Below are 13,407 nucleotides of genomic sequence, written 5' to 3'. Positions count from 1 at the left end.
CATAATTAGGAATAAGGTCGGTGGTCAGAGTTGTGTTTAGGTCTAGTGTCTGTTAAGACTAGGTTATGGTTGGAGAAAGTATTAAGGCGAGGGTCTGGAATTAAGGTTAGTGCTGTGTTAATTTACATGGTTGCATTCAGACGCTGATTAGGGAGATGTGATTGGTTAGGGTTTGAGCTGGTGTCAATAAAGATGGGTTGGAGTTCGATTGTAACAGGTTATCACTGGGTTAATAGTATGGTAATGGTCAGGAAGGTGTTGAAGTTGAACCCGTGGATTAATGTTCTCGGAAAGGCAAATTAAAGGAGGGGGCTACATTGCATGGCCGACATTTGGAATAACGGAGAGTTAAGGATATAACTAAGATGAGAAGAATTAATTTTGAGCATACATTGTCAACCCTGTCGTCATTGTAACAATCATTAGCAAAGCTGTGAGAGTCACTTTATAATAAGGGTGCAAATCTCTTGGCTTTGTAAAAACAAGCTTTAAAAAAGGGAGAATTTCAAAATACTCCAGGAAAAGTAAACATCTTAAGGTATTTTAAAACTATATACAAACTTTTTTTTTTATTATTATATTTTTTTTTTAAGTGGCCTACTTAATTTTTACAAATAATTTTAACTCTCGAATCGCTGAACGTAAAAAAGAAAAGAAAAAAGTGTACTAATGTAAAAGAAACCGCAATGGAATAATACAAGGCATCCAATCAAAAAAGATGGCTAAGGGGCTATGCTCCAGGCAATGAACAACATAAAAAGAGGAAGGAAAGTTGAATAAGAATCATTGCATAGGAATTAAGCAAATGATCCAACCAATAGTAAGCAATTGGCAGGCTCGAAGCCCACTGTAATTTTTGGGAAGGTCCAGAAGAGGACTTTTGACAACAGCTAATAGCTGTCTGCAGGTGACACCTAAAAGCAGGATTTGCTTCATTTTCTAAATTGACATTATAATTTCAAATAAACATGTTTTCAAATGTCTCGCTTACAGACCAGTTTTCTTCTCCAATTAAACTTTGATATTCAGCTTTATAAAAATAATTTGACAGCAGAGGCTGCTTCTTTGGCAATAACATTGCCAAATTACAGCATAACAGGATAAAAATGGGCCAAAAATCACAAGAAATAGCTAACAAATCAGGTAACCGATGTGTCAAGTAATTCCTACCTCTGGTCTCGAGGTTTCCTCAGATAATAGCCCCACCCAGTTTGTTTTTAATTCTGCAGTCCAATGTAACATTGTAGCAGGTGTTTTGTTACGGACCCGGTCTCGCTTATGCATGTTACTCCCTTCTGCTCAGTTTCCGATTTACAGGCTGTGCCACAGCCCTATGTGGCGTCCACTTGCAGTTAGATTTTTTTTAAATAATAAGAGGCCATGCTATCTGGGCATCCTCACAGGCCTGGCTGTTCCAAAGTGGTCCTCCAGCCTAAACACCCATCATCCCTACTATGTGTAACTTACCCCACATGTTAACCTCTTCAAATCTTCTAGGACACCTAAATCTGTGGACAGTCCACTACCAGGCTTTTACTTCTACCATTGTTAAGTTTTGTACTTTGCTTCGTTTCCAATTACTAAGCCATGTGACATTCATCAAAGTTTCTGCACCTATGCACTTGTGCCTGAAGCGTCACCGCCTGTCCCACAGTTGTGTGGGTAGGAAACTTGCCCCTTTAGCCTTCTTTTTGATACTTATGTCGAATTACCAGACGTGCAAGGTAACTTTCAAACAATTCCAGAGAAGAATTCATGCTCCCAGACAGTCACATGGCCAACAAAGCACCTGAAAGCACATGGGTTCAACCATAATGTCCGACTTTGCCATAAAAGTGATTTGAGGTCCATTAATGCTTCCAAATGATTGACTTGGCACAAAAAGCACATTGAGATTGGCCCACCGATGTTGTTGGATCCTAAGTACAAGGTTTACTACAAAGTGAAAACATGCATTGGTAAAGCCAGTAGGTTTCACCTTCATAAGGTGGGTGTTAGGCTGTTAGCTTTGCCAATGCTCATTTGTTAAGCATTGTTTAACAAAAGTACATTAAAACCATTTTCAAAAACTGGAGGAAATGTAAATACACCTAAAGGCATCTCATAACTACACTGAATTCAGTAGTAACAATCAATATAAATAGCATGGTTTATTTTTCAAATACTTTTCACTCAGGAAGCGCTGAACAGAATAAAATAAAAAAAAATTTTTTTTAAAAAGTGTCTGAATTTAAAGCAAAACATTCGCCTGATTTACTTTCATCAGGACCCAAAACCAAATCAAATGCTCAGCTATTTGGTCCTTTGCAATAGTTCAGGGAGCAGAATTATGGGTCTCCAGGAGAAGTCACCTCCTTTTCAGTAATGCGAAGTACACTTTGGGGGTCATTTTGACCTTGGCGGACGGCGGAGGCCGTCCGCCAAGGTACCGCCGCTGAATGACCGCACCGCGGTCAAAAGACCGCGGCGGCCATTCAGACATTTCCTCTGGGCCGGCGGGCGCTCTCCAAAAGAGCGCCCGCCGGCCCAGAGGAAATGCCCCTGCAACGAGGACGCCAGCTCAGAATTAAGCCGGCGTAGTTGCAGGGGTGCGACGGGTGCAGTTGCACCCGTCGCGTATTTCAGTGTCTGCTTAGCAGACACTGAAATACTTTGCGGGGCCCTCTTACAGGGGCCCCTGCAGTGCCCATGACATGGGCATGGGCACTGCAGGGGCCCCCAGGGGCCCCGCGGCACCCCCTACCGCCATCCTGTTCCTGGCGGGAGACCCGCCAGGAACAGGATGGCGGTAGGGGGTGTCAGAATCCCCATGGCTGCGGAGCACGCTCCGCAGCCATGGAGGATTCTGAAGGGCAGTGGTAAACCGGCGGGAGACCGCCGGTTTACCCTTTCTGACCGCGGCTGAACCACCGCGGTCAGAATGCCCTCGGGAGCACCGCCAGCCTGTTGGCAGTGCTCCTGTGGTCGGTGGCCCTGGCGGCCACCGGCCGCCAGGGTCAGAATGACCCCCTTTGTGTCTTAAATGCCATGTGAGGGAGTGCAGAAGCCACCCCTACTCACAGAATAAAGTCTGTGTTTTTACTCAGTATGTGGAATGCAGGAGCTCAAACAATAACCAACCTTTTAATCTTAATGTAAAATGTGCTTCTGTGCTTTTAGAGATAAGCTGATTGGTGGTCTGGGGAGCACCTCAGAGCTCGAGCTGGTATTTGAGGGAGGAAGCAGCACCCGAGGGGGAAAACAAGATGACACATGCACTCTAATGGAGGAAAAAGTAGTTACCAGAAAGTAAGCAGTGAAAATATACAAGTCATCCAAATAAAAGTATGGTGAAGAAGGTATCTGGAGATGAAGGGAAAAACACTAAGAGTTAAAGTAGGCCTAGGTGAAATTTGTTATTTCAGCTTAATCTAGTGTAATTTCAATAATTTTGTTTTAGGCATTATTCAAAATTATTTAAAATGTGCCATATGGCATAGTTATGAGCCATTAGTATTAAAAATGTACAGCAACCACCACGAATGATAGAACACTAGCGACTGCTGGTCAGAATGCTTATGGTTTTTTTTTTTTTTGCTGAAAATGCTCCTCTTTGGGCATGAGAGCGCTTTATGCGCTAAAACACAATACAACATGCCAGTTTCGCATTTCATGTAATGAGGCATAAGTTTTCCAAAGGTTTTGCATAGTTGTGCAAAAGCAAGTTAAGTAATTTTCGATGCCCACTACAGAATAGGTCCACAAAAGGACTTTGGATAAACAGCTAAAAAATTGAGACATGTGCACACCTCTCACCACTGCCAAATGCAGCAGGGCATGTGATGGAGCCAACATAATCAGCGGCGGCCGCAAATGTTAAGAGGGGGCAGGACAAAAATACACACTTAACGTTCCTGTCGCCGCTGGGACACCAGCATGGGATTCCCTTCCATTCTGGCGCTGCTTTCATGCTAAACCTAGCATGAAAGCAGCATCAGAATGGTCTGTGGGGCGTGGACTGCCACCCAGACACTAGCCTGAGGTCTAGTGCAGTTTCTCCAGCCCTGCTGTTCAACACAGCTGGGTTGGAGAAACTAAGTGCACCTATGTGTTTGGCCGGCCTAAAACAGCCGACCAAACACACATGCGCACTTCGGTGCACTCTTCCTCTGCCCTCCCAGGGCCCAGCCCTGCACTTCTTCATAGCAGGCTGAAAAATGAAACGATTGTAAGCTATTGTTTTATTTTTCATCTGCTGGCTCTTACCCAGGGGGAGATGCCACTCCACCATTCCGGAGGAGCCGCCCCTGAACAGAATGTATATCCTAAGGAGACACAAACTGCCCATAGTTTCCCCAACACCAATGCACTGCAGCTCATGTAGTCTTTTCATAATATAGTTCAGCTAGCTAGGCATCAGTGGTGCAGCAGCTACAGTCATACCAGGTCCCAAGACCTTAGGGGTTCACCAAACACAGCATACTGTTGTATTTACCCAAAAAAGCAATTGGGAATTTTTTTCTTGTTTGCACCAAGGCCACAGAAACCTTGCTACACCATTGGTCGGGTTGTCTCAGGGTTGTGTTTTGCTACAATGCTTGCTAATCAATGCCTTTTTGCTTTCCCGGGTCTCCCTTTTAGGTCTCGCCTGAGACCGTGCATGCGCTGTTGCTTGCTGGAGAGCCCATTTACCTACAGTGAGCTTAGAGCCCATCCATTGGTGGCCGTTGGCTGGCCACAACATCACTCATTTCCTTGGTCAGTGCGTGCCTCCTCTCAAACAATGACCCATCCCCTATGACAAATGAGACATACTCAAGCGTGTGGTTCAGTAAGGAAGTAGCCATTTAATCACACAAGAATACTTCAAGGGGTGAGAAGAAGTTATCTAGAAGGTAGACACTAGAAGCAAGAAAGCAAGCAAGGAAAGTAATACATTGTACAGCACGTGTCTTGAAATATATGATATGAACTAAATACATGTCAGCCATGATTCCATAGTTCAGTGATAAACACTTACAAATGCATTGTAGCCAGCAAATTCTATTTACATCCCCTGCAGGGGCAGGCACCTGGTGCCAACAATTCACATCCCCACCAGGGTTCCATAGCCAATCATGTAGTCAACATCTATTTATACAAGCACCACAGTCACCTCTGCTTAGACAAGGGGGGGGAAATTCACAATGTTTGATACAGAGCACAAACTACCAAGGAATCTCATAACTCACCGTCCCTGCCGGGAGTACCAGTGGCCTGACCAGCCTCGAGGCAAAACCCCATACATAATCAACTCCAGCCAACTAAGGGTAGGGCTGAAAGGTCTAGGACCACAAGCCGGTCACCAGCCAGTCCTGTGCCCACCAATAAATCATTACCCCAGTCAAGGGGACAAACCCAGCCAACAGTCCACTTCTTATAGGTAGCCCATTATTCTCTGCTCATATTGCCACCACAGGTGTAAGAGGTCACTGGCAAACTCGCCCTCCTCTGAATCAGCGCCTGCCTCAGGTCAAAATCCCCTGGAGGTGCTAGCATCCAGGTGGTCAAGGGAAAAGGCTGCACGCCTGACCTGAAGCGCTTTTAAGTCCCCTGGCATTGGCCCCTCTGGATGAGGTCACCACCTCACTGGAACACGGCCACCAGTGTCCCCCTTCTCCTGCCCATGGAGCAACTAATGGTAACCCGCTGCTAAGCACAGGGTACGCAGGTCCATTTTCCTCAACACTCCAACATTATTGCTTTACCCCGGCCCCTGACCATCCCATCAGGAAAAAAAGCTCGATGATGCGGCTAGTGTTGGCCAAGTCATAGCACGTTTTTTCCTAGATTTCAGGCATGCTACACAGCCAACAACTCTTACGTAGGAGAGACTCATTGGCTTTGCCGAAGTTTGTTATAATATATATGGGCTCAAAATACCAAAAAGCAAAACATTGGAAGGCGGACAGATCGTCCCTTACGCCCGATCTAAGGGTAGACCGCATCAATGGCGAGGATGAAACGGAGGGGCCTCCGGGGGATCTCGGATCTAAGGTTATAAGATGAACCTCTAATATCTTGTCCATTATTGTAAGTGGGCACCTCTTGCATAGGAGATTGGAGAAACTGCAATGAACTGCAATCATAATTGTGCGGGGAAAGTTGCCAAACTGGCAGAGCATAGCTTCTATTGATGCACCAGGTCCAATGGCACCAAGGCCTCGAGGCATCCACTGAGCCATAATTATTGCTTTATTTTATAATTCACACTGCAAAGACCTATTTCTTTGCACCCCTATAGGGCCATGACACTCTGGCTACCCTGCCGCGGACTGGTGAACCCCGTTAGTCATCTTTCCCAGGTCAGAGTGTACGATTGGAATCCAAGCCTCCTTTTCCTCATCAAGACGGACTGCGATTTGATTCAGTGCAATGGGTATAGCGTTGCAAGCGCCAAGGACACTATGTTTGTAGTGGTAAGAAAACGACTTGATTTAGGGAGAGCGAACATTACAAATAATTAAAAGTAAATATCTAGTCTTTTAGCATCACCTCGCTGGCGGCTAATCATTTTCGGGGTACTACATATGTACACAAAAACACATCATCAATCAAGTTCGGTGTGAAATATGTGCACAAGTTAATCACAGAACTGCCCAATTCTAGTTCGGACTTTAACGTAAACAAAAAAAATTTTTTTTTTGAAGAAGTAACAGTTTAAAAAAAAAAAAAAAAAAAAAAAAAAAAAAAAAAAAACACTTAAGGCATAATCCTAAAACCAGAGACCCGCATTTGGGTTCCTTGGACACGAACGGCATTACACTTTTACAGTGCAGACTGCTCATAGTGGGATTAATAAAATGTTTATTTTAACGGTCACATTTTGACAATATAGAACGTTTTCAAGTCTCTTAACTGGCATATAGATTTTCCAAGGACGACCACCAGGGGTGCGGCCACGCTGAAGAAAATTAACTTTTTTTTTTTTTTTTTTAGCAGTTTGCTCCTAGCAAGTTTGGACTATCCTACCTCCATGGTGGTTGACTAACCTGGACTTTGAGAATTCAACGCACATCCGTTGGTGCCCAGGGCCTCCGATGCAGTCTCCGTCTCTGTCAAGGTCTCACCACCCATCGTGCCTCCGAAAACTCCACACACCGTCTGCTCTCCCCACCTTGCCTCCATAAGTAAATTTTGTCCCAGGCCCTGCTTTCCTCTGATTGCAGCTAATTGGACACACCAGGCTCTGATTGATACATGTTGGGTTCTCAAGGTCTTGTCGACCATAAGCCGAGGGGTACTTCTTTGTTGCAGGGGGAATCTGCCCTAACAAACGACATCCAGTTTGGGGTTTTGGCGATAACCAACATTATTGCCTTCGACCATTTCGTGTTTCGTTCGTTTCATAGACTTTTCAAACCATTGCTGGGTATAATTGGTGGGGTCAACCTACAGGTCTCATCAATTTTCCACCAATCCCGAGACTAAAAGGTGTGGCAGGAAATAGGCCCTCTTACACTTGGGTTGGGCTCCCATTCACTGAGACGGGATGGGCCCTCTAAATCTGCGATTTAATTTCTCTTTCGTGGCTTCCAAGGAAATACCTTTCTACAGACCCTCTGGTAAGTAACCTTATATAGCCCCTCCCTTTCAATCTTTTTCGGTAAATAGCTGGTGGTAGAGGTAGACCACTAACTCCAGGGAATGCCACCGGGTCAGATCCAGGTTAAAAGTGGAGACTAAATTTGGGGTCCCCGAGACCTTGCAATGTGAGTTTTGAGGCGTTCAGAGGTTGCAGGGAAATGGGCATCTGAGGTGGGTTCAGGCAGGTAGAATCTAATTGAATTAGCTGCCACTTTCGCCTTGTGTTTAAACTCACGTTTTACAGATGGGTTCACGAGAGAACTACCCTCGGATTAGTTCATAAATTAGTGTATTCTGGGAACTGTAGTCCTCGTTCAGTTCGCCTGGTCTTAACACTCCTTAAATCCTTCATTTGTAAAGGGGAACCCAGATTTCTACACTGCAGGATTGCAGAAATTGTATCCGGTTTACGCAGCATAATTTGGTTACTCTAGTTAGGTACTAACTACTTTTACTATTCCTGCCTTTTTAGGCACACTAGCATTGCATTCTGGTACTTAAGGTTTCATATATTCTACAAAGAGGGAACGATCACAAGTTTGACCATACAAAGTTATGTGAGATAAAAAGCCAGGCTAGGCTGACCATCTGATAGGGCAGCCTCATACTCCAAGTTAGCAAGACACCACATTTACCTCTCCAGACTTCTCTTTACACATTACTGTTGTAGGGTGTTTTAGCCCAATTGATGAAAAAGAAGACTACGACACGCAGAACGCACTAATTTGATGAATGACCCCAAGGACGCCGACTCGGACTATGAAGTGTTGCAGTTAGTTCTCGTTATAGTTGTTAATAGTTATTTCACGTGTGACCCAGTCCGCACACAAAACGGAGATTCAGAAATTCTGACTGAAAATTCGTGCCCACCTAATGCGGTATTATTGTTCTTTGAACAACTGTTCTTTAAAGGAGATCCGTGGCCCTGTACGGACTTCCTGGACCTGGGCTACGCACCTTCAACGATAATTCTTTGTCCCATGCTAGGTGCAAGTAATACGTTTATTGGGCGGATTACATTCTGGTACTTGTAGCTTTGTTTTCGTCATTACAAGACTACAAGTACCACAATGCAAAGGGTAACACTGGTGTACTAGAGCTACTTTCCGCAGGCATAGATCAACAAGCAAATCTCTGAGCGAGGTTGGGCGAACGCTAGTTTAGCGAGGTCAGTCTTTTATAAACTTTCGAAAGTTAACAAACATTTTATTGGTCCAAGCAGGCGCGGATTACGTACTCACTAAACCAGTGTCCTTAATTTGTTGGAGTGTTGGCTTTTTAATCATCTTTCCCTAATTGCTCAAAGTCTCGTCAGAATTCTGAGGTTATCTTTTCAATTTTGAATCCCATTGTATGGCAAGGTTCCCAACCATTCTGGCATGCTCAACTCACTAGACAGGCACCCCCAAAGTGCACTGGGTTTGAATTTGTTAGCCATGAGGTGCATCCCAGTTTAGCACTTCTCTGTGAATTATTACTGGGGGGCTGTGTGTAAGGGGCCTGAAGAGGGAAGTTTAGCTGATGACCACATGTAGCCAGATTACCTCGTCTTCCGCCCTGGGCCTTAATTTAACAAACCGGAGCATTCTGGGAGTCGTAGTGTTGGCTAGTTTTAATGTGTTACATTCTTCGAACTCCTGCAAACTATGTTTCGAGAAAGGACATCACAGGGCTGGAACGTTGTGTCTTGGTGACAGAGAGGCGTCCGGTAATATTATTCCACGATTAAATAAACGTGAGGGACAGCCACGGAGCCCTGGGAAGGCACGGGAAGCCGCAAATTGGAATATGTATCCTTTCAGAAAAAAACTGTTGCATAGGTGGGAAATGGAAGCTGAAGGTTACATTCCTTTATTTTATAGTTGTAGTTTTTTTGATGTTACAGGACGCATGCAAGCTAAGAAAGTGTACAACGTTGTGTTAAATGTACATGTCCCACCACCTATATTTGACTGTACTGTATTGCAACATTTATGTAGCACGAATTACCCCTGTGTGGGGCACTGAAGTGGGTTAAAAATTCTAAATCTGGGATGCCCTGAACCAATATGTGAGGTATACTTTAGGACACAGCGTATAGAACACCTCCTATACGCTTGACTATTGGCTGCGTGTAGAACTGTCGAATGTCACAAATTTTTATGTCTTTAAGCACAGTAATATTCGCCTATATGGGCAGCATGGGTGTGTGACTGGATGGATGTTGCCTTTGTTTTTGGTGCTATGTGAGAAGCGTTTAAATTACATACATGATGACCACAAAGGTGCAGTTGTCATGTTCCGGAACATAGCCTATAGGAGTGTGGTAGAAGAAGGTATTTGTGTGTGTGTGTGTGAGAGAGAGACGTCCATGATATGGTTTTCAATAATCTAGCAGCTTTGAATGGCTCTGCAGGTCTTTTATGATTAGACTGTAGTCCACTGACCTGGGCGTTGTATTGAGTTATCCATTCTGAGATGTTTTGTTTAAAAGTTTATGGTACTGAGCAGACATAGGCTGGTGGAAGAAATGATTTAGGTATATGCAAAGTTCGACTTTGTTACTATCATTCCATATGCGATTGTCATTGTGAGATGTCAAGAAGCGGTCATAGCATGTAGCCTGTTGGGACCTGCAGTGGTGGGCTAAATTAGTCCCCTGATTGATTGACCAGCGGTATGTGATTTATCTTCTTCGGTCACTCCATGCTTGTTCAGTTGGTGATGGGTGGTTTATGGGATGGTACAGCACTGGGTGATGGGCAAGACTAGCAGCAGATACGTCTAATGTGAGTATATGAGGATTAAGCAGTATGAGTGTTTTTATGCAGCCCGTATGAATTACAGTTGCCTGCCCACCACTGAATTTTAAGGTATTTGTGTGGTCCAGAAAGGTTACATTTAAGAATTGCCATGAAACCAATTGTAACTGGTAACAATGAATATTGAAACCAGTGTCCTTGTTTTTATAATACATCATCCAACATCTCTCATGGGTTTAATCTGATATATTGTTATCTTCTCTAAAAGACTGCCATTTGCTCCAAATTTCCCCCCATTTTTCAACACAGTCATTCCAGAGTTAGATCGCTCTTTTGCCACATTAGCACCAGTCCATATTTTTCTGCCATTCCTGAAGCTTAGGGGTTTCTGTGCCCCCCACGCTTTTGCAATATTTCTCTTTGCCATAACGGTCCCCATCTCTTACCAGTTTGAAATATATTTCGACCACATCCTCTCACCCCTCACATTCAGGAGAAGCCACCTGGCATTCATCAGGATCTGCATTGCAGTGACTCTCGCCATCAGGTGTGTGACCTTCTCCCAATAAGACTGAATCATTGGACAAGTCCACAATATGCGTATGAACTTACCTTCTTGACCGCAACCACAAATACCCTCCTGTTGGAGCCCTCCCCAGCTTGTACAGTAGTCTTGTTGCATAATATGACCTATGTAGGATTTGTAATTGGACCAGGCGGAACCCAGCCCGTATTGCTATAACTCTCGATCTTTGTAAGGATCCCTCCCCCCCAATTCATCATCATACATGCTTCCTACGTCTGCCTCCCACATGTTTCTCAAGGGACACAAAGCATCTGGGGCATTATTTTTTTATTATTTTTTTAAAAAACTTTTTTATTTGCTTTTAAACCCGGACACAACAGATCCGGAGAGATAAAATAAACTCAGGCAATAACACTCAATCAGATACAGAGCATACATATGTGTTGAATACAGGTACCAACCTCCCTCACCTCCCACCACCCCCCAACATCTTATATGGCACCGACAGCCCTTGAGCGGTCCCTTCCTTTGATACATTCCCTCTGTCTCTCCAATCGGTTCTATGTGGGAAGCCCCCTGATTGTGTTAATCGGTCATATGTCCATTTTGGTCATCCTATAGTCCATGGTCCCCTTTTGGCTATATCGCAAATGAATAATATGTGATCCAATCCCCCCATATCTTTTGAAATTTCTGTGGGCATCCTCTATTTGTGTATGTAATTTTTCCCCCATCATAAAGCCGTCCATACCCTTTCTCCAGGCACTCAGTCGGTCGGGTCCGGGCTCCCCATCGTCGGGCTATGTCTCTTTTCGCTACCATCAGTCCAAGTCCACATAGCATAAGTTTCCTCCTGGGTAGATCTATATCATTTGGTATATCTAGCAGTATGTATGTGGGATCTGGGGGGATCCGCTCGTTCAGTACCCCTGAAAGCTCTTCCAACACCCCGTTCCAGAACTCCCTGATCACTGGGCAGTCCCACATAACGTGCAAAAAGGAACCGGTCTCACTACAGCCTCTGGCACAATTTGGGAGTCCGGCCCTCCCCATTATGTACAGTCTGTGTGGGTCATAATACACTCTGTGTAAAATTTTAAATTGTATCAAGCGAAGTCTGTATCTTATTGCCACCTCCCTTGGGAACATCAATGCAGCTTCCCAGTCTATATCTTCCATTTGTCCCAAGTCCTTCTCCCATTTAGTGCGTAAGGTTACTAGCGTGTTTGGCATGTTATTATTAATGGTCTTGTATACCGCCGATGTTGCTTTCTCCATTATTTTGTTAGTTAATAAGCGGTTCTCTAGCGGGGGATATTCTACAATTTCCTGTCCCATGAGACCCTCCTTCCCCCCACGCATGTCTCAATCTTATATATTGAAAATATTGCGTTCCGCCTAGGGTATATTCTTGTTGTAGAGACTCAAAGGGCATGAGACCGCCATTCAGCATCAAATCTCCAATTTTGGAAATCCCAATCGTGTCCCAGCCCCTGAAGCCCTTAAGCTTCTTGATTTCCTTTAACCAGCTTCCCTCCCATAACGGGGTTTCCATAGTGGGACGCCTGTACCATCCTATCTTCTTATTGGCTCTTTTCCAGGCCAGCAAGGTCACTCTCGTGGCTGGCGTGAGATGTCCAGTTCCAATGCCCTCATATAGAAGTTGTCTACAGCAGTGGTTCCCAACCTTTTGACTTCTGTGGACCCCCATTTTATCAATACTGGAGCCCGGGGACCCCCACTGAATCATTATTGGAACACAGGGACCCCCACTGAGTCATTACCGATAGCTGGGACCTAATATTATTAAATTTTTTAAGCGGTCGCGGACCCCCTGAGGAGGCTTCGCGGACCCCCAGGGGTCCCCGGCCCACAGGTTGGGAACCATTGGTCTACTGGACCTACCCTCCCATTGTAGCCGTTCCAGCCGAAAGGTGGGGTGTTTATCTGCGGCGTATATCCAGTCATTAACTTTAATTAAGTGAGCCGCCCAGTAATATGCCTCAATATCAGGCAAGGACAGACCACCCGCATCCTGGCAGCGTTGTAGCGTAGCTAGAGCTATTCGTGGATGTTTTCCTTCCCATAGGAAAAGTCTGATGTCCCTGTCTATGGCTCCAAATTGGCTGTTGGGAATTTGGTAGTATGTGTTTTGTAAAGCGTATAGGAACTTTGGTAAGGAGATCATTTTTACCATTGTCACTCGGCCCATTAATGTCAGGGGAAGTGTTTTCCATCTATCAAAGTCCCTAGCACCATTCTCTTGCTATCCTCCCAACAATACGCCCAAGGCATCTGTCAGCTTCATGGGTGACGTATATTCCTAGGTATTGAAATCCCTCCCTTGGGCTTTGCAATTTCATCGGCAGAGGTGGGAGAGATATCTCCTGCTGTGGTGTGTATAAAATCGATTTTTGCCAGTTAATGCGATATCCCGAGTGCCTACCATACTCCTCTATCAGGAGAAACAATCTCGGTAGTGTGATCTCAAGACGAGCGATGTAGAGGAGGACGTCATCCACGTATAGGGAGATG

At 44.8% G+C, this 13,407-nt stretch overlaps 2 protein-coding genes across 3 annotated transcripts in view; one reads left to right on the top strand and one right to left on the bottom strand.

Annotated features, from left to right (window-relative positions):
- The window catches only part of AGO4 (argonaute RISC component 4), a 421,284-nt gene extending 413,980 nt beyond the window's left edge, over positions 1-7,304 (bottom strand). Inside the window, exon 1 of one of the 2 annotated variants that reach the window (XM_069223826.1) lies at positions 7,035-7,304. In XM_069223826.1, coding sequence (XP_069079927.1) covers positions 7,035-7,248 — 214 coding nt within the window. In that variant the 5' untranslated portion in view covers positions 7,249-7,304. Of the gene's footprint in view, positions 1-7,010 lie in introns of both variants that reach the window. The other variant, XM_069223825.1, reaches the window with a different exon arrangement.
- A 260-nt stretch (positions 7,305-7,564) lies between these two features.
- Positions 7,565-13,407, top strand: part of CLSPN (claspin) — a 270,119-nt gene continuing 264,276 nt past the window's right edge. The window contains exon 1 of the mRNA XM_069223824.1: positions 7,565-7,583. The gene's annotated coding sequence lies outside the window, so the exon portion shown is untranslated. The remainder of the gene's footprint in view (positions 7,584-13,407) is intronic.

This window comes from Pleurodeles waltl, chromosome 3_1 (assembly GCF_031143425.1).
Source record: "Pleurodeles waltl isolate 20211129_DDA chromosome 3_1, aPleWal1.hap1.20221129, whole genome shotgun sequence".
Classification (NCBI taxonomy): domain Eukaryota; kingdom Metazoa; phylum Chordata; class Amphibia; order Caudata; family Salamandridae; genus Pleurodeles; species Pleurodeles waltl.
Note: the sequence above shows the minus strand (reverse complement) of the source record. Positions and strands in the feature narration are given on the sequence as shown.